Source organism: Leucoraja erinacea, unplaced genomic scaffold, assembly GCF_028641065.1.
Source record: "Leucoraja erinacea ecotype New England unplaced genomic scaffold, Leri_hhj_1 Leri_521S, whole genome shotgun sequence".
Taxonomy (NCBI): domain Eukaryota; kingdom Metazoa; phylum Chordata; class Chondrichthyes; order Rajiformes; family Rajidae; genus Leucoraja; species Leucoraja erinaceus.
In genome coordinates, this window is record NW_026576423.1 from 62,501 (window position 1) to 83,814 (window position 21,314).

The 21,314-nt window shown below is 52.7% G+C and overlaps 1 protein-coding gene across 1 annotated transcript in view; it reads right to left on the reverse strand.

Annotated features, from left to right (window-relative positions):
* Positions 1–21,314, reverse strand: part of LOC129694024 (uncharacterized) — a 57,218-nt gene that overhangs the window by 35,013 nt on the left and 891 nt on the right. The window contains 6 exon segments of the mRNA XM_055630751.1: positions 10,055–10,122; positions 11,399–11,457; positions 12,915–12,999; positions 17,842–17,909; positions 19,202–19,318; positions 19,688–19,768. Coding sequence (XP_055486726.1) covers positions 10,055–10,122; positions 11,399–11,457; positions 12,915–12,999; positions 17,842–17,909; positions 19,202–19,318; positions 19,688–19,768 — 478 coding nt within the window.

Consider the following 21,314-nt stretch of genomic DNA (forward strand, 5'->3'; position numbering starts at 1 on the left):
TGGATAGCCCGCAACTAAAACGCTTTTCATTGTGTCTCGGTAGACGTGACAATTTAAACAAAATTAAAAGTCAACTTAAGTTAAACTATTGTGGCGCAGCGGTAGAGTCGCTGCCTCACGGCGCCAGAGCCCCGGGTTCCATCCCGACTACGGGCGCTGTCTGTACGGAGTTTGCACGTTCTCTCCCCGTGACCTGCGTGGGTTTTCTCCGGGTGCTCCGGTTTCCTCCCGCACTCCAAAGCCGCGCGGGTTTGTAGGTTAACTGGCTTGGTGTAAATGCAACTTGTGTAGGATAGTGTTAGTGTGCGGGGGGGTCGCTGGTTGGCACGGACTTGGTGGGCCGAAGGGCCTGTTTCCGATCCCTCTGCTCTACAACACTACCCAGAGGCCGACCATTCACTGTGTGGGTCCTGCCCATGTTAGACGTCCCAAAATACGACCACCTCACAGCTTCTCTGATGGGACCAGTCAAGTGGTGGCCCGATTGGGAAAGGGGGAGATGCAGCGAGACCTGGGTGTCATGGTACACCAGTCATTGAAGGTAGGCATGCAGGTGCAGCAGGCAGTAAAGAAAGCGAATGGTGTGTTAGCTTTCATAGCAAAAGGATTTGAGTATAGTATAGGGCAGGGAGGTTCTACTGCAGTTGTACAGGGTCTTGGTGAGACCACACCTGGAGTATTGCGTACAGTTTTGGTCTCCAAATCTGAGGAAGGACATTATTGCCATAGAGGGAGTGCAGAGACGGTTCACCAGACTGATTCCTGGGATGTCAGGACTGTCTTATGAAGAAAGACTGGATAGACTTGGTTTATACTCTCTAGAATTTAGAGATTGAGAGGGGATCTTATAGAAACTTACAAAATTCTTAAGGGGTTGGACAGGCTAGATGCAGGAAGATTGTTCCGATGTTAGGGAAGTCCCAGGACAAGGGTCACACAGCTTAAGGATAAAGGGGAAATCCTTTAAAACCGAGATGATGAGAAAGAACTTTTTTCACACAGAGAGGTGGTGAATCTCTGGGAACTCTCTGCCAGCAGGAGGTAGTGAGGGCCAGTTCATTGGCTATATTTAAGAGGGAGTTAGATGGGGCCCTTGTGGCTAAGGGGATCAGGGGGTATGGAGAGAAGGCAGGTACGGGATACTGAGTTGGATGATCAGCCATGATCATATTGAATGGCGGGGAGCGAGGCTCGAAGGGCCGAATGGCCTACTCCTGCACCTAATTTCTATGTTTCATGTTTCTAACCGCGAGAGCCTCTGCCCACCCTCGGCCAATCGATCCAGATCCAGATCCTGCTACAATCTTTCACAACCATCTTCACTATCTGCAAAAACCACTCACTTATGTATCATTAACAAGCTTGCACATCTTGCCCTGTATGGAGGCTCATTCCAAATCATTGATACGCAGATGGACCAAACAGTAAAGGGCCCAGGACCCAACCCTGAGGCACCAGTACCCAACCCTGGGGCCCAGTACGGGAGAGCCTGAGGCCCTAGCCAGGCCCAACCCTGAGGCACAGCACCCAAATGCGGATTGGTCGCAGCCCAGCAGAAAAGGACTAGGAGCCAAATGGAGAACTCTCTGAGGCCTGGCACGGAGACCCTGAGGGGCCTTCACTGGCCCAGCCCCTGAGGGAGAAGAGAGGGGGGGGAGGCCGGTCTCACCACTAGAGTGAGCAGGCATCCTAGTCCAGAAGCAGGAGGGAGGGGGGGGGAACCCTCTAAAGATCGACGGGGAGGGGGGGAGGAGAAGATCCATCAGCTCTCTCAGGGGTGGAGAGAAGGGGAGGTCTAGAGAGAAGGAGCCTTTCCCTTCCCCGGAGAGAGGGGAGAGAGAGAGGGAGAGAAGGAGGGGGGGAGGGAGAAGGAGGGGAGAGGAAGGGGCGAGAGGGAGGGGTTAAAATCTATGGATTATCTGTCTGTGTTGAGCGGAATTGGGGAGAATTCCAGAGAGGGAGGGGAGAGGACAGGGGTCTCTTGTAGAGGAGAGAGAGGAGGGAGGAGGAGGGGAAGAGGAGGAGAGGGGGAGAGGGAGAGAGAGGGGGAAGGAGAGGGAGAGAGAGAGAGAGAGAAGGAGAGAAGGAGAGAGAGAAAGAGAGAAGGAGAGGAGAGAGAGAGAGGGGAAGCGGGAGAGGGGAGAGGGGGGGGAGAGATGAGGGAGAGGGGGAGGAGAGGAGGGAGAGCGGAGGGAGGGAGGAGAGGAGAGGGGGGGAGGAGGGAGGAGGGAGGAGAGAAGGGGAGGGAAGGAGGGGAGAGAGGGGGGAAGAGGAAGAGAGAGGAGGGAGAGGAGGGGGGGAGAGAGGAGGGAGGGAGGGGGAGAGAGGGAGGAGAGAGAGAGGGGAGAGAGGAGGAGGAGATAGGGGAGGGGGAGAGGAGAGGGAGGGAGAGAGGAGAGGAGGGAGTGGAGAGGGGGGAGGGGGTGAAGGAGGGGGGAGGGGAGGAGAGGAGAGGGGGAAGGGAGAGGAAGGAGGGGAGAGGAGAGAGGAGGGGAGGAGAGAGGGACGAGAGGAGAGAGAGAGGGGGGAGAGGGAGGGGAGAGAGGAGGAGAGGGGGGAGGAGGGATGAGAGAGAGGAGAGGAAGGAGAGGGAAGAGGAGAGAAGAAAAGGAGGAGGGAGGAGAGGGGGGGAGAGGGAGAGGGGGGGGGAGGGGAGAGAGAGAGGAGAGAGAGGAGGAGGGAGAGGAGAGGAGGAGGGAGAGGGAGGAGAGGAGGGAGGGGGGAGGAGGAGAGGAGAAGGGAAGAGGGAGGGAGAGGGGAGGAGGGAGAGGAGAGAGGAAAAGAGGAAGGGGAGGAGAGGGGAGGGAGAGGAGGAGGGAGAGGAGGAGAGGGGAGGGGAGAGGAGGGGGAGAGGAGAGAGGGAGAGGAGAGGGGAGGAGGGGGGAGGGAGGGGGGAGAAGGAGAGGGGGGAGAGGAGAGGGAGGGAGAGAGAGGGAGGAGGGGGAGAGAGGGGAGGGGAGGAGGGAGAGGAAGAGAGGGAAGAGGAGGAGGAGGAGAGAGGGGAGGAGAGGAGGAGGAGAGGAGGGAGGGTAAGAAGAGAGAGGGAGAGGGAGAGGGAGAGGGGAGGGGGGAGGAGAGGGGAGGAGAGGAGAGGGGAGGGGAGCAGAGGAGGAGGGGAGGAGGGGGGAGAGGGGGGGGGGGAAGGAGGAAGGAAAGGAAAGGAAAGCAGGGGAGAAGTGAGGAGAGGAGAGGAGAGGTGAGGAGAGGCGAGGAGAGGTGAGGAGGGGGGAGGAGGGGAGAGGGAAGGGGGAGGAGGGGGGGGGTGGGGGGGAAGGAGAGAGAGGGAAGGGGGGGAAAGGAGGGGGAGGAGAAGGAGAGGAGGAGGGAGGGGGGGTGAGGAGAAAGGGGGAGGAGAGAGGGAGAGGAGGAGGAGAGGAAAGGAAGGGGAGGAGAGGAGAGGAAGGAGGAGAGGAGGGGGGAGGGGAGGAGAGGGAGGAGAAGGAGGGGAAATGAGAGGGAACAGGGGAGAAGGAGGAGGAGAGGAGACTTCCTTAAAAAGAGGGGGAGGAAAAGGACTCAGAGAAGGAGAGGGGAGATCCTGGGAGGACATGGAGAAGAGGGAGAGGGTCGGGGAAGGAGAAGAGGGGGAGAGAGGGGGGGGGAGAGGGGGTGAGAGAGAGAAGGGGGAAACTCAGGGGAGGAGAGGGGGGAGAAGAGAGAGGAGGAGAGGGACTGGGGGAGGAGAGGAAGGGGAAAGAGGAAGGAGGGGACTCGGAGAGGGAAGGAGGGAAAAGAGAAGAAGGGGGGGCGAAGAGCGGGGGGAGAGCTGAAGGGGAGGGGGAGGGGGGGAGTGGAAAAAGGTGAGAGAGGGGGAAAGGAGAGGAAAGGCGAGAGGGAGGGGGAGAGAGGGGGAAAGAAGAGGGAAGGAGGAAGGGGGGGAGAGGGGGAAGAGAGAAGGAGAAAGCGAGAGAGAGAGGGAAAGAGAGGGAGCGGAGGAGGAGATATAAGGAGAGAGCCACAGAGCGAGAAGGAGAGAGAGAGAGAGAGAGAGAGAGAGAGAGAGAGAGAGAGAGAGAGAAGAGGAGAGAGGGAGAGAGAGAGAAGGGGGAGAGAGAGAGAGGGAGAGAGGGAGAAGAAGAGGAGGAGGAGGAGAGAGAGGAGGAGGAGGTAGAGAGGAGAGAGAGGAGAGGAGAGGGAAGAGGAGAGAGAGAGAGAAAGGAGAGAGAGAGGAGAGGAGAGGAGAGAGAGAGAGGAGAGGAGAGGAAGAAAAGAGAGGGAGACGAGAAGATGAGGGGAGAGTGAGAGAGAGAACAAGAGAGAGAGAGAGAAGAGAGGAGAGGAGAAGGGAAGAAGGAGAGAGAGAGAGAGAGGGAGAGAGAGGAAAAGAGAGAGAGATGGAGAGAGAGGGAGAGGGAGGGGGAGAAGAAGAGAAGAGGAGAGGGAGAGAGGAAGGGAAAGGAAGAGAGGGAGGGAGGAGAGAGAGAGAGAGAGGAGAGAGGAGAGAGAGAGGAGAGGGAGAAGGAGAGAGAGAGGAAAGGGGAGGAGAGGAGAGAGAGAAGAGGGAGAGAGGAAAGGAGAGAAGGGAGAGAGAGAGGGGAGAGAGAGTGGAGAGGAGAGAAGAGAGAGAGAGAGGAGGGAGAGAGAGGAGGAGGAGAGAAAGGAGAGAGAGGGGAGAGAGGGAGGAGAGGGAGGAGAAAGGAAGGAGAGGGAGAGGAGAGGAGAGAGGGAGAGAGAGAGGGGGATAGGGAGGGGGGGAGAGAGAGGGGAGTTGAGAGAGTGAGTGTGAGAGAGAGAGGGAGAGATAGAAGTGGAGAGAGAGAGAAGGGAGAGAGAGGGGGAGAGAGAAAGAGGGGAGAGAGAGAGGGAGGAGAGAGAGAAGAAGAGGAGAGGAGAGAGGAGAACAGAGAGAGAAGAGAGGGGAGGAGGAGGAAAGGAGGGAGAGGGAGAGAGAGGAAGAAAGAGAAAAAGAAAGAGGGAGAAGAGAAAGAGGTAGGAGAGGAGAGGGGAAGAGAAGGAGAGGCGAAATTTGCAAAAAGCCTCTCTTTTTTTTGAGGAGAGAAAGAAAAAAGAGGAGAGGAAAAGAGAATTGGAGGAGAGGAGAGGAGGAATCCTCCCTCCCTCTCTCCCTCATCTCCCCTCTCTCCCTCTCTCCCTCCCTCCCTCCTCTCCCTCTATGAGAGAAGGGGGGAGAGATGAGAGAGGAAAAAGGATGTTCGCCGGAAAGGGAAAAGGTTGTCAAGAGGGGGGAGGAGAGGACTCTCCCTCCCTCCCTCTGTGGAGTGGGGGGTTGGGGAGGGGGAAGTAGAGAGGTGCGGTCCATTCGGCCGGATTGGAGAGCACGAGGGAAAGTGGGAGACTTTGCAGGAGGGGAAGAGTAGCAGAGAGATCAGGGGGAAAGGAGGAGCCCCGTGGAGCCCTTGGGCAGGTTAGAGCCAAATGACTGACCCCTCTCTCCCCCAGGAAAGGAGAACCCCTCTCTCTCCCTACCCCTCTTCCCCCTTCCCTCTCTCCCAATCCTCTCCCCCCAGTCTCTCCCTCTCTCTCCCTTCTCTCCATTCCCTCCTCTCTCCCCCTCCTCTCTCTCCCCTCAGGAGAGGGGGGCCTCTCCCCGGAGGAAGAGGAGAGGAGAAGAGAAAAGGATATCCTTCCCCCTCTCTGTCTCACATCTCTCTTAGAGGAAGAAGAGGAGGGGGAGGGGGGGGAGGGGGAGCCTCCTCTCTCCGAGAAGGAAGGGGGAAGAAAGTGAGGAGATCCCCCCTCTCTCTAGGGGATAGGGGGGAAGGGGAAGGAGATTTCTGGAGGAGGGGAGGGGATAGAGAGGGGAGGAGAGGGGGGGGGGAGGGGGGAGAGGGGGGTGGAGAAAGAGAAGGTGGGGAGGGGAGGGGGGGAAGGGGAATGGAAAAGGGGAGAGGGAGAGGGGGAGAGGAGGGGGAAGGGAGAGGGGAGGGGAGAGGAGGTGGGGAGAGGGGGGGAGAGAGGGGAGGGGGGGAGGGAGGGAATAGAGAGAGGAGGGGAGAGGAGGAGGGGAGGAGGGGAGGGATAGAGAGGGGTAGGGGAGAGGGGAGGGGGAAAGAGGGGGGGAGAGGGGGAGGGGGTGGGGGAGAGAGGAGGGGAGAGGGGAGGGGAGAGGAGGGGAGGGAGGAGAGAGGAGGGGGAGGAGGGGGGAGGGGAGGGTAGGGGGGAGAGGAGGGGGAGGGAGAGGGGGGGGGAGAGAGGAAAGGGGGAGAGGGGAGGGGAGAGAGAGGAGAGGGGAGGAGAGAGAGGAGGAGAGGGTGGGGGGAGAGGGGTGGGGAGGGGGAGGGAAAAGAGAGGGGAGGGGGCGAGAGGAGGAGGGGGGAGAGGGAGGCGAGAGGGGAGCGGGTGAGGGTAGGGAGGGAAGGGAGAGGGGGGGAGAGAGGGGAGGGGGAGAGAGGTGGGGAGAGGGGGAGAGAGAGGAGGGGGAGAGGGAGGGGGGGGTAGAGAGGGGAGGGGGGAGAGAGGGTGGGGAGAGGGGGAGGGAGGAGAGGGGGAGAGGGGGGAGAGGGGGGGAAGGGAGGAGAGGGGGGTGGTTGAGAGAGGTGGGGAGAGGGGAGAGAGGAGGGAGAGGGTAGGGGAGGGATAGAGAGGGGAGGGGGAGAGAGGAGGGGAAGGGAGGGAGAGAAGGAAGGGATGGAGACTAGGAAGGGAGGGAAAGAGCGGTGAGGACTGGGAGAGGTGGTCGGTTAGTGCGGGTGAAGGAGGCGTGCGTTCTGCTTGCCTTCATCGCCCATGGCATTGAGTGCCAGTTTCTCGGTGCCAGAGGAGGGGGGGTTGTGGGGGGGGTGGGTCTATTATTGGCTTGGAAATCGGAGACCCACAGAGGCCGTCGGCATTTGCCGGAGGTATTTTTTGCGAGGCCGTCACGCTTCCAGTTATAGTTCGGGAATGATCCCTGAGGAATGCCGGCAACACCAGGTGCAGAAGGGCCCCTCTCTATCCCCTACCCTACCTTCCCCAGCCGTCGAAGACCGACACACAGAACGGCGGAGTAACTCACCGGGACGGGCAGCGTCTCTGAGGAGGGAAGAAACGTAGACAATAGGTGCAGGAGTCGGCCATTCGGCCCTTCCAGCCAGCACCGCCATTCAATATGATCACGGCTGATCATCCACAATCAGTACCCCGTTCCTGCTTTCTCCCCATATCCCTTGATTCCGTTAGCCCCAAGAGCTGAATCTAACTCTCTCTTGAAAACATCCAGTGAATCGGCCTCCACTGCCCTCTGTGGCAGAGAATTCCACAGATTCACAACTCTCTGGGTGGAAAAGTTTCTCCTCATCTCAGTCCTAAATGGCCGACCCCTTATTCTTAAACTGTGTGTGGCCCCTGGTTCTGGACTCCCCCAACACGGGGAACATTTTTCCTGCATCTAGCCTGCCCAGAATATTATATGTTTCTATAAGGTCTCCCTCTCATCCTTCTAAATTCCAGTGAATACAAGCCCAGTCGACCCATTCTTTCAGCATATGACAGTCCCGCTATCCCGGGAATTAACCTGGTGAACCTACGCTGGGCTCCCTCAATAGCAAGAATGTCCTTCCTCAAACTAGGAGACCAAAACTGCACACAATACTGCAGGTGTGGTCTCACCAGGGCCCTGTACAACTGCAGTAGGACCTCCTTGCTCCTAAGCTCAAATCATCTTGCATTGAAAGCTTTCTTCACTGCCTGCTGTACCTGCATGTTCACTTTCGGTGACTGATGTACAAGGACACCCAGGGACAAACACAGGGAAGGGTAAGGTGTGAAAAGGAGCAATCAAAGTGGACAAAAATGCAGAATGGGTCATTGTTAGCTTCAGGGGAAGTTGACAACGAGGCATACAAGGGAAGATTTAACTAGGAGAGTCAGACTCGTAGGAGAACTAGGATTCGGGGCGGGATGTAGAGAGAGAGGTAAAGCAAGGGTTACTTGAAGTGATTCCCGAATCCTGCATCTGTACACTGTGGACGGCTCGATTGTAATCCTGTATTCTTTCACCTCTGGCTGGTTAGCACGCAACAAAAGCTTTTCACTGTAACTCGTGACAATAAACTGAGCTGAGAAATCGAATGTTATTAGATATATAATGTTAATAAACATTTTTTTTCAATTATTAAAAATAATATTTACACGGCGATGAAACAAAACAGCCCACCGCACGAGTCAAACAAATATACTAAATAAACTGTTACAATCCCCGTCGAGGATGTCTTCCACACCCGCGGTGCCCAGCGGTCCCGGGAATCCTCCGGGCGCACGTGGACAGCGCGTGGTCCTTCGCTAGTGCCAGGGGGCAGGCAGCCGGCTCGGGCAAAGGCCTCATCCGCCTGGCTCCGTGACTCGCAGATGGCCAGCATGGCCAGGCCCAGGAGCAAACCCTGACCAGGATATCCACGGCCCCCTGACCCGACTCCCCCAGTGAGGGTATGTGTGCGTGTGGCAATGCGCACGCATGTGTATATATGTGCGTGTGTATGTATGTGCATGTCTGTTTGAATGCGTGTGTATGTATGCGTGCGAGTGTGTGGCAGTGTGCATGCATGTGTGTGTGTATGTGCGTGTCTGTGTGCGTGTGTATATGTGCATGTCTGTCTGTGTGCATGCGAGTGTGGCAGCGTGCATGCATGTGTGTGCATGTGTATATATGTGCATGTCCGTATGCGTGAGAGTGTGTGGCAGTGTGCATGCATGTGTGTGTATGTGCATGTGTATATGTGCATGTCCGTATGCGTGAAAGTGTGTGGCAGTGTGCATGCATGTGTGTATATGTGCGTGTCTGTGCATGTCTGTGTGCGTGCGAGTGTGTGGCAGTGTGCATGCATGTGTGAGTGCCTACTTCTGCGTGTGCGTGTGTATGCAAGTGTCTGTGAGCGTGTGTGCCTACATGTGTGTGAGCGTGCATGCATGTCCGTGTGTGTGCAGCAGTGTGCATGCATGTGTGCCTACTTGTGCGTGTGTGTATGTACGTCTGTGTGCGTGTGTGTGTATGTACGTCTGTGTGCGTGTGTGTATGTACGTCTGTGTGCGTGTGTGTGTATGTACGTCTGTGTGCGTGTGTGTATGTACGTCTGTGTGCGTGCGAGTGTGTGTATGTACGTCTGTGTGCGTGTGTGTATGTACGTCTGTGTGCGTGCGAGTGTGTGTATGTACGTCTGTGTGCGTGTGTGTATGTACGTCTGTGTGCGTGCGAGTGTGTGTGTAGGCGTCTGTGCATACATCTGTATGCGCATGCATGTGTGTGTACGTGTGTGTGCGTGTGTGTAGGCGTCTGTGTGCGTGTGTGTATGTACGTCTGTGTGTGTGCGTGCGAGTGTGTGCGTACGTGTGTGCAAGTATGTTTGTACGAGCCATCCCCATGTGAACTAGCAGTGTGGGAGTTAGACAATAGACGCAGGAGTGGGCCATTCGGCCCTTTGATCCAGCTCTGTTGCTTGCTCCACCCTGCCCCCTGCTGCCCCAGCCCAGAACTGCCGCTGCTTCTCCAACTCACAGGCAGTGCCCCGAGTCACTGTGGGTAGGGGGGGATGGGGGGTAGGGGGTTTGATTATGGAGGAGAGGGGGTGCAAGGCTGCGGGGGGAGGGGTGGAGAGGAGGAGGGGATGGGAGGTGAGGGGAGGGTAGGAGAGGAGAGGAATGTTGTGTTACCACTGAAGTAATAACTGAAGCCTTACACCATGATAAAGGTCCAGAGACTTTATTAATGATATTGCAGAGATAACTTCAGGCCAGCGAGTCTTTCTAATTCTAAGGGAAGCAGGCAGGCAGGCGGGGAGGATTACTGTAAAAGCAAGTGGGCGTAACTACAAAAGTATGACTCGTAACATGAGTGACACTGATCTACACCCACCCTCGTAAAGAATCAACAGCAGCACCAACACATTAACTAAGTAATGCACGCATAGCAAATGATAATAAACTGGAGGAAAGTCGAACATTGTCCGCCCGGGTACTTCACAACCGGCCTAGAAACACGACCAGGGTGGGGAGGGGAGGGGAGGTGATGGGGGGAGGAGGGGAGGGGAGGGGGGAGGAGGAGAGGTGATGGAGGGGGGGGGGGGGGGGGGGAGGGGAGGTTGTAGAGGAGAGGGGCGGAGGTGGGAGTGGTCTCCCTCACACCATGGAGGACATGCCGTAATTTCCAATCTTGCCCACATTTGCTCCTTGATAAATCCGTACGTAGCCCTGGGGACGAAGAACGAAAGAGAAATAAGGGGAGCGGTTCTAGACAGCGAGGCCACCGCGCCCCCCTCCCCAAATAAAAAAAAACCTGACACCCCCCCCCCCCCCCCCCCCCCTCCCGGTAACACTTCAGTCTTTAGAGATACGGTGCAGAAAAACAGGACCTTCGGCCCAACATGCAAACTCTGCACAGATAGCACCTGTGGTCAGGATCGAACCCGCGTCTCTGGCGACGTGAGATAGCACCTCTACCACCTTGCCGCCCTGGCAAGATGGCATATAACTCTCTCTGCCTCTCTCCCCATCTCTCTCTCTCTCTGTCTCTCTATTTGTCTTTGTCTCTCCGTCTCCGTCTCTCTCTCCCCCTCTCTCTACCTCATTGGAGACCCTCTAACTGGCTTTGATTGGACTTTATTTTGCAATAAAAGTGTAGATGAGTTTTAGACGCGTTTAATTCAGTTAATAGCCACGTGTGCCGAGGTACAGTGATAAGACAATACATGATTATTATCGAGTCATTCAATCGTGGCTGATCTATCTCTCCCTCCTAACCCCATTCTCCCCATAACCCCTGACACCCACACTAATCATGTATCTGTCCATTTCTGCCTTAAATATATCCACTGACTTGTGGCCTCCACAGCCGTCTGTGGCAAAGAATTCCACAGATTCACCACCCTCTGACTGAAGAAATTCCTCCTCGTCTCCTTCCTGAAGGAACGTCCTTTAATTCTGAGGCTGCGCCCTCTGGTCCTAGACTCTCCCACTAGTGGGAACATCCTCTCCACATCCACTCTATCCAGGCCTTTCACTATTCTGTACGTTTCAATGATGTCCCCCCCTTCAACCTTCTAAACTCCAGTGAGTACAGGCCCAGCGCCGACAAACGCTCATCGTACGTTAACCCACTCATTCCTGGGATCGTTCTCGTAAACCTCCTCTGGACCCGCTCCAGAGCCAGCACATCCTTCATCAGATATGGGGGCCAAAACTGCTCACAATATTCCAAATGCGGCCTGACCAGCACCTTATAGAGCCTCAGCGTTACAACCCTGTGTTTGTATACAAGTCCCTCTTGAAATAACGTTCCTAATTGCTAGGAGCAGAATTAGGCCATTCGGCCCATCGAGTCTACTCCGCCATTCAATCGTGGCTGACCTTTCTCTCCCTCCCGACATTGAGTTTGCTTTTTCTTGACCCGAAACGTCGCCCATTCCTTCCCTCCAGAGATGCTGCCCGTCCCGCTGAGTAGCTGCGGCATTTTGTGCGATCCACTCACCTGTTCGCCCCAGTTTTCCCCCCAGCTGTTTTTCACAATCCAGTACGGCATATTTCCCGCTGGCAAAAAGGAAAACACGGAACGTGAGGTTATCCTGGATCGGGATCACGGAGTATTGAATATACGGACGGGAGGGGTGCGGGGGGGGGAGGAGGAGAGAGGGGCGACAGCATGGGTCCAGGGTCCGGAGGGGGATTGCTGCTTCACAGCACCAGAGACCCGGGTTCAATCCCGACGACGGGTGCTGTCTGTATGGAGTCTATGTAAGTTCATATGTGATAGGAGCAGAATTAGGCCATTCGGCCCATCACGTCTACACCGCCGTTCAATCATGGCTGATCTATCTCTCCCTCTGACCCCATTCTCCTGCCTTATAGACAATAGGTGCAGGAGTAGGCCATTCGGCCCTTCGAGCCAGCACCGCCATTCAATGTGATCAATGTGGCACAGATTCACCACCCTCTGGCTAAAGAAATTCCTCCTCATCTCCATTCTAAAGGAACCTCCTTTAATCCTGAGGCTGTGCCCTCTAGTCCTAGACTCTCCCACTAGTGGAAACATCCTCTCCACATCCACTCTATCCAGGCCTTTCAGAGTTCGTAGTGTAGGTAAGATAGAAACATAGAATATAGGTGCAGGAGTAGGCCATTCAGTCCTTCAAGCCAGCAACGCCATTCAATATGATCATGGCTGATCATCCAGAACCAGTACCCCGTTCCTGCTTTCTCCCCAATATCCCTTGATTCCGTTAGCCCTAAGAGCTAAATCTAACTCTCTCTTGAAAACATCCAGTGAATCGGCCTCCACTGCCTTCTGTGGCAGAGAATTCCACAGATTTGCAACTCTCTGGGTGAAAACATTTTTCCTCATCTCAATCCTTAATGGCCGACCCCTTATTCTTAAACTGCGTGTGACCCCTGGTTCTGGACTCCCCCAACATGGGTAACATTTTTTCCTGCATCTAGCCTGTCCAACACCTTAAGAATTTTATATGTTTCTATAAGATGCCCTCTAATCCTTCTAAATTCCAGCGAATACCAGCCCAGTCGATCCATTCTTTCATCATATGTCAGTCCCGCCATCCCGGGAATTAACCTGGTGAACCTACGCTGTGCTCCCTCAATAGCAAGAATGTCCTTCCTCCAAATTAGGAGACCCAAACTGCACACAATACTCCAGGTGTGGTCTCACCAGGGCCCTGTACAACTGCAGAAGGACCTCCTTGCTCCTAAACTCAAATCCTCTCGTTATGAAGGCCAACATCCCATTAACTTTCTTCACTGATTGCGGTGCCTTCATGCTTAGTTTCAGTGACTGTTGTACAAGGACAGCCAAGGGCATATACGGAAGGGTAAGGTGTGAAAAGGGGAGATCAAAGGGGATGTAGCTGTAAGGATGTTGCCTGGGTTATGGGCTCGGGGTGGCTCCTGATCGCCCCACCACCCCCGTGGGGAGGGGAGGGGTTGTGGGAGGTGTTGGGAGGGATGGGGTTTGGGGGGAACGCGATGATTCTTACCTTTATCGTAGCCAACTATTAGCATGGCGTGATAAGATACTGGCCAGCTCGGTTGCATAACTCGGATGATTCCTCCTTGGTAATGCTTTTGTTGGAAGGAAAGATATCGTCAAACTTGAAAGGATTCAGAAAATATTTACAACGATGTTGCCGGGCCTAGAGGGGCCTGAGCTACAGGGAGAGGTGGGGCAGGCTGAGCCTCTATTCCTAGGAGCACAGCAGGATAAGGGTGATCTGATGGAGGTGTGTAAAATGACGAGAGGAATAGATCGGGTAGACGCACAGAGTCTCTTGCCCAGAGTAGGGGAATCGAGGACCAGAGGACATAGGTTCAAGGTGAAGGGGAAAAGATTTAATAGGAATCTGAGGAGTAACTTTTTCACATAGGTGTGTGGAACAAGCTGCCAGAGGAGGTAGTTGAGGCAGGGACTATCCCATCGTTTAAGAAACAGTTGGACAGGTACATGGATAGGACAGGTTTGGAGGGATATGGGGCAAGGTGGGACATTGTTGGCCGGTGTGGGCAAGATGGGCCGAAGGGCCTGTTTCCACACTGTATCACTCTGTGAACAAGACGGAAGGGAGAAGGCAGGACAGTACAGCGGCAGGGTTTTATTTTGAACCAAAAATAATTGAATCAATTATTAAATATAATATTTACAGTACACAATAAAACAAAACAAAATGCAACACCGTTCTCCCCGTGACCTGCGTGATTTTTCTACGAGATCTTCGGTTTCCTCCCACATTCCAAAGACGTGCGGGTTTGCAGGTTAATTGGCTAGGTGTGATTGTAAATTGTCCCTGGTGTGTGTAGGATAGCGTTAGTGCGCGGGGCTCGCTGGTCGGCACGGACTCGGTGGACCGAAGGGCCTGTTTACGCTCGGTATCTCTAAACGAAACTAAACTACAGTCTACTATACGATTCAATCGTGGCTGATCTATCTCTCCCTCCTTTCCCCATTCTCATGCCTTCTCCCCATATCCCGACACCCGCACTAATCAAGAATCTTTCTATCTCTGCCTAAAAAATATCCACTGACTTGTGGCCTCCACAGCCGTCTGTGGCAAAGAATTCCACAGATTCACCACCCTCATAACCTCACATTTATCCACATTATACTGCATCTGCCAAACATTTGCCCACTCACCCAGCCTATCCAGGTCACCTTGCAGTCTCCTAGCATCCTCCTCACAGCTAACACTGACCCCCACCTTAGTGTAATCCGCAAACTTGGAGATATTGCCTTCAATTCCCTCATCCAGATCATTAATATATATTGTAAATAGCTGGGGTCCCAGCACTGAGCCTTGCGGTACCCCACTAGTCACTGCCTGCCATTGTGAAAAGGACCCGTTTACTCCTACTCTTTGCTTCCTGTTTGCCAGCCAGTTCTCTATCCACATCAATACTGAACCCCCAATGCCTTGTGCTTTAAGTTTGTATACTAATCTCTTATGTGGGACCTTGTCGAAAGCCTTCTGGAAGTCCAGGTACACCACATCCACTGGTTCTCCCCTATCCACGTTACTAGTTACATCCTCGAAAAATTCTATAAGATTCGTCAGACATGATTTACCTTTCGTAAATCCATGCTGACTTTGTCCAATGAGTTCACCACTTTCCAAATGTGCTGCTATCCCATCTTTAATAACTGACTCTAGCAGTTTCGCCACTACCGATGTTAGACTAACTGGTCTGTAATTCCCCGTTTTCTCTCTCCCTCCCTTCTTAAAAAGTGGGGTTACATTTGCTACCCGCCAATCCTCAGGAACTACTCCAGAATCTAAAGAGTTTTGAAAGATTATTACTAATACATCCACTATTTCTGGAGCTACTTCCTTAAGTACTCTGGGATGCAGCCTATCTGGCCCTGGGGATTTATCGGCCTTTAATCCATTCAATTTACCCAACACCACTTCCCGACTAACCTGGATTTCACTCAATTCCTCCAACTCCTTTGACCCGCGGTCCCGCTATTTCCGGCAGATTATTTATGTCTTCCTTAGTGAAGACGGAACCAAAGTAGTTATTCAATTGGTCCGCCATATCCTTGTTCCCCATGATCAACTCACCTGTTTCTGACTGCAAGGGACCTACATTTGTTTTAACTAATCTCTTTCTTTTCACATATCTATAAAAACATTTGCAGTCAGTTTTTATGTTCCCTGCCAGTTTTCTTTCATAATCTATTTTTCCTTTCATAATTAAGCCCTTTGTCCTCCTCTGCTGGTCTCTGAATTTCTCCCAGTCCTCCGGTATGCTGCTTTTTCTGGCTAATTTGTACGCATCATCCTTCACTTTGATACTATCCCTGATTTCCCTTGTTATCCACGGATGCATTACCTTCCCTGATTTATTCTTTTGCCAAACTGGGATGAACAATTTTTGTAGTTCATCCATGCAGTCTTTAAATGTCTTCCATTGCATATCCACCGTCAACCCTTTTAGAATTAATTGCCAGTCAATCTTGGCCCATTCACGTCTCATACCCTCAAAGTTACCTTTCTTTAAGTTCAGAACCATTGTTTCTGAATTAACAATGTCACTCTCCATCCTAATGAAGAACTCAACCATATTATGGTCACTCTTGCCCAAGGGGGCATGTACAACAAGACTGCTAACTAACCCTTCCTCATTACTCAATACCCAGTCTAAAATACCCTGCTCTCTCGTTGGTTCCTCTACATGTTGATTTAGATAACTATCCCGCATACATTCCAAGAAATCCTCTTCCTCAGCACCCCTGCCAATTTGATTCACCCAATCTATATGTAGATTGAAGTCACCCATTATAACTGTTTTGCCTTTGTCGCACGCATTTCTAATTTCCTGTTTGATACCATCTCCAACTTCACTACTACTGTTAGGTGGCCTGTACACAACACCCACCAGCGTTTTCTGCCCCTTAGTGTTTCGCAGCTCTACCCATACCGATTCCACATCCTCCAAACTAATGTCCTTCCTTTCCATTGCATTAATCTCCTCTCTAATCAGCAACGCTACTTCCACCTCCTTTTCCTTTCTCTCTATCCCTCCTGAATATTGAATATCCCTGGATGTTCAGCTCCCAGCCTTGGTCACCCTGGAGCCATGTCTCCGTGATCCCAACTATATCATAGTCATTAATAGCTATCTGCACATTCAACTCATCCACCTTATTATGAATGCTCCTTGCATTGAGACAGAAAGCCTTCAGGCTTGTTTTTACAACACTCTTACCCCTTATACAATTATGTTGAAAAGTAGCCCTTTTTGATTTTTGCCCGGGTTTTGTCTGCCTGCCACTTTTACTTTTCACCTTGCTACCTATTGCTTCTACTCTCATTTTACACCCCTCTGTCTCTACGCTCACACATTTAAGAAACCCTTTCCCTTTAACTCCATCCTCCACTATCCCATTCGACACCCCACCCCCCTTATTCAGTTTAAAACCACCCGTGTAGCAGTGGCAAACCTGTCTGCCAGAATGCTGGTCCCACACCTGTTAAGATGCAATCTGTCCCTTTTGTACAGTTCCCCCTTACCCCAAAACAGATCCCAGTGAGCTAAGAATCTAAATCCCTGCCCCGTGCACCAGTTCCTCAGCCACACATTCAGGTCCCGTATCTCCCTGTTCATGCTCTCGCTAGCACGAGGAACTGGAAGCAAACCGGAGATAACAACCCTGGAGGTCCTGCTTTCCAGCATTTTTCCGAGCTCTCTAAAGTCACGCTGCAGAATATTCATCCCCTTCTTTCCGACATCGTTTGTGCCGACATGCACTACCACTTCCGGATGTTCACCTTCGCCCTTGAGGATTTTCTGCACTCTGTCCGTGACATCCTGGATCCTGGCACCAGGAAGGCAGCACACCATTCTCACATCACATCTGTTGCCGCAGAAACCCCTGTCCGTACCTCTCACAATGGAGTCTCCCACTACAATGGCGTTGCCTGCCTTAGGCCTTTTTGGTTTTAGCTCAACAGCCCTATTCGCATCGCAAGCCAGTCCGTCGCTCAATGTAAACACGTCTTCTGTCCCAACAGCTTCTAAGCGGGTGAACCTGTTCACAAGAGGAACACCACCCGGGGACGTTGGCATTCCATGCTTCCCTCCCTTTCTCACTGTCTCCCACCTTCTCTCTTCCAGTACCTTAGGTGTAACAATCGTACTGTAGGACTTGTCGAGGAACGACTCCGTTTCTCGGACGAACCGGAGGTCATCCACTTGCTTCTCCAGTTCCCCAACACGGCCCTTCAGGAGCTCTACCTGGATGCACTTCTCGCATTTGTAGCAGCCGGAGGCACCAGCGGTGTCCTTGACCTCCCACATACTGCAAGCATCGCACTGAATCGGCTTGCCTGACATCTCCTTCTTTCGTCTCTACCTCTCAAGCGTATTGCGTGGTCTCCTCTCCTCAGCCTCCTCGCCGAAGACTCTCGAGCCAAAGACTCGCACTTTTCTCACAGGGCACTTCCCTCACAAGGCCGCTCACTCACTGCCGCTCGCTAAGAGCCGTCTTGCTTAAATTGACTGATAAATTGCCTGATTTACCAATTTACAAACCAAATTCCTCAGTTTTCAACTGTTTTCCCGGCACCGACTCACTTCTCTCCTCCCACTCGGGCTAGAGCCAATCAGTCGTATCTCTTGCTAATCTCCTGCTGCTGTTGCTCCCAAATCTACAGCAGATCTGAGTCTAGTGGAAACATCCTCTCCACATCCACTCTATCCAGGCCTTTCGCTATTCGGTAAAGTTTCAATGAGGTCCCCCCCTCATTCTTCTAAACGCCAGCGAGGTCAGGCCCGGTGCCGACAAACGTTCATCGTACGTTAACCAATTTGTCCTGGTGACCTGTGTGGGTGGTGAAGGGGGGGTGGGGTGGGGGGGATGAGGAATGAGGAAGAGGGGGGGATGGGATATGGGTGTCTCTGTTAGCTTACACGCAGTCTGTCCGACATGTCGACCGAGATTGTAACGGGTCCATTCCTCGCGACGAAGGGCTTCATTTCTGTGAAGTCAAGTACAATCAAGGAGCGGAAGGGGCAAGCATGGAGCGGCCGGGCCGAAGGGCCTCGTCGGAGCATGGCGGCGGGTTCTAAGTTGGTCGGGGAAGATGGAGGGAACGTCCTCTACCATCCCTGATGTCGAAGGGACATTCCTCAAGGGAGTATCCTCCAGGGAGTACGTGGATAGGACAGGTTTGGAGGGATATGGACCAAACGCAGGCAGGTGGGACTAGTGTAGCTGGGACATGTTGGCCGGGGTGGGCAAGATGGGTCGAAGGGCCTGTTTCCTCTGTGACTATAATCAGAGGGAATACTAGCATGGCAACCGGGAATTCCAAAACCGGGAATTTTAGGACGGAGATGAGGAGGAATTTCTTTAGTCAGAGGGTGGTGAATCTGCAATTCTTAGCCACAGATGGCTGTGGAGGCCACAAGTCAGTGGATATTTTTAAGGCAGAGATAGATAGATTGTTGATTAGTGTGGGTGTCAGGGGTTATGTGGAGAAGGCAGGAGAATGGGGTTAGGAGGTGAGATATAGATCAGCCGTGATTGAATGGCGGAGTAGACCTGATGGGCCGAATGGCCTAGTTATACTCCTATCACTTATGACCTTACAAATAAATATGTGGGTGCAGGAAGGAACTGCCGATGCTGGTTTACACCGAAGATAGACACAAAGTGCTGGAGTAAGACAGGCTACATCTCCAGAGAGAAGAAATGGGTGACATTTCGGGTCGAGACCCTTCTTCAGACTGCGAGTCAGGGGAGAGGGAGACTAGAGGTATGGAAGGGTACAGTGTTAAAAGGACATCAAAGCGGACGATGGCCAAGGAAATGTGTAAGAAGGAACTGCAGATGTTAGTTTCAACCGAAGATAGACGCAAAATATATCTCGAGAGAAGGAATGGGTGATGTTTCTAGACAAGACCCTTCTTCTGATGTGGGAGCGCAGGAGGATGAGGGGTGATCTTATAGAGGTGTACAAATTCATGAGAGGAATAGATCAGGTAGACACAGAGAGTCTCTTGCCCAGAGTTGGGGAATCGAGGACCAGAGGGCATAGGTTCAAGGTGAAGGGGGAAAGATTTAAGAGGAATCTGAGGGGGGAGGGAATGAAGGGAGAGAGAGAAGAGGAGGGGGGAGGGAGAGGAGGAAAGAAAGAAAAGGGAAGGAGAAAGAGGGAAGAGGGAGGGGAGGGAGGAAGGGAGACAGAGAGGTGGAGGGAAGATTGGGTGGGAAATGGAAGAGGAGAGAGGGAGGGGGGAGAGTAAACCACGGTGTCCCACTACTCACTTCTTTCACTGGGCAGAGTAACGCATTTTTTGATCTTGTACACGGGTTTGTTTGCATTCCTTCTGCAGTTTTGTACCTCGGCGATGTAGCGGGGGTATGCATCTTCCCTATGTAGACCTGCACACACACACACACACACACACAGTCATCACCGCCCCTGGCCTATGTTACTGTCTCTGCACCCCACCCTACTGCCTCTCCCCTCCCTCTCCTCTCCTTCTCTCCCCCTCTCTCTCCCCCCCCCTCCTCTCCCCTCATACCCCACCCTCTCCTCCTCCCTTCCCTCCCTCTCTCTCTCTCTCTTTCAGTCCGTCTCTCAGGAGACTCATCCTCAATATCTCCAGGGCAGACAAAAATGCTGGAGAAACTCAGCGGGTGAGGCAGCATCGATGGAGCGAAGGAACGGGTGGCGTTTCGGGTCGAGACCCTTCTTCAGACCTATCTCAGGATATCTCTAGGGTGAGGGGGTGAGAGGGGAACACTCACCAAGGTGCAATACATCTAGAAAAGCCCTGGAAAGCCTACCACCGTTGCAGTTGTCTGAAGCGTTCCCGCAGTCCAGGAGCTCTGGTGGAAAGAAGACAACGTCACGCTTTAAGTATAAAGGACAGGAGGTTTGGAGCAAGGAGATCCTTCTGCAGTTGTACGGGTCCCCGATGAGACCACACCTGGAGTACTGTGGGCAGTTTTGGTCTCCTAATTTGAGTAAGGGCATTCTTGCTATTGAGGGAGTGCAGCGTAGGTTCACCAGGTAAATTCCCAGGATGGCGGGACTGTCATATGTTGAGAGAATGGGTCAACTGGGCTTGTATTCGTTGGAATTTAGAAGGATGAGAGGGATTCTTATAGAAACGTATAAAATTCTTAAGGGATTGGACAGGCTAGATGCAGGAAAATTGTTCCCCGATGTTGGGAGAGTCCAGAACCAGGGGCCACACAGTTTAAGAATAAGGGGTCAGGCATTTAGGAATGAGATGAGGAAAAACTTTTTCACCCAGAGAGTTGTGAATCTGTGGAATTCTCTCCCACAGAAGGCAGTGGAGGCCGATTCACCGGATGTTTTCAAGAGAGAGTTAGATTTAGCACTTGGGGCTAACGGAATCAAGGGATATGGGGAGAAAGCAGGAATTGGGGTACTGATTGTGGATTATCAGCCATGATCATATTGAATGGCGGTGCTGGCTCGAATCGCCGACTCCTGCACCTATTTGCTAGTTGGGCAGGAGATGAGATAGGATCCCTTAAACTATCCACTCAAGACAAGAGGCAAAACGCTGGAGTAACTCAATGGGTCAGGCAGTATCTCTGGAAGACACAGAGTGTGAGAGCCATACATCGTGGAAACAGGCCCTTCGGCCCAACTCATGACCTTGTGAAGATAGACTCAAAATGCTGCGGTAAGAGGAAGCGTCTCTGGGGAGAAGGAATGGGTGACGTTTGGGGTCGAGACCCTTCTTCAGACTGATGTCAGGGGAGTGGGTGGGACAGAGATAATACAGTCGTAGTGACCTTACGACAAGATAGAAAAGGTGCAGAGAGAATTTACTAGATTCTCTATTCAAACGTACAGAGAATAGCGAAAGGCCTGGATAGAGTGGATGTGGAGAGGATTTCCTCTAGTGGGAGAGTCCAGAACTAGAGGGCACAGCCTCAGAATTTAAGGACGTTTTTTCAGGAAGGAGATGAGGAGAAATTTATTTACGTCAGAGGGTGGTGAATCTGTGGAATTCTTTCCCACAGAACGCTGTGGAGGCCAAGTCAGTGAATATTTTTAAGGCAGAGATAGATAGATTCTTGATTAGTACGGGTGTCAGGGGTTATGGGGAGAATGCAGGAGAATGGGGTTGGGAGGGAGAGATAGATCAGCCACGATTGAATGGCGGAGTAGACTTGATGGGCCGAATGGCCTAAATCTTCTCATATCCCTTATGACCTTATAACTTGGCCTTTGTTAATTTTCTGAACTGAAATTCAAAGTCATGGAGTGATACAATGTGGAAACAGGCCCTTCGGCCCAAGTTGCCCACACCAGCCAACAATGTCCCATCTACACTAGTCCCATATGGCCCTTATCCTTCCAAACCTGTCCTATCCATGTACCTGTCTAATTGTT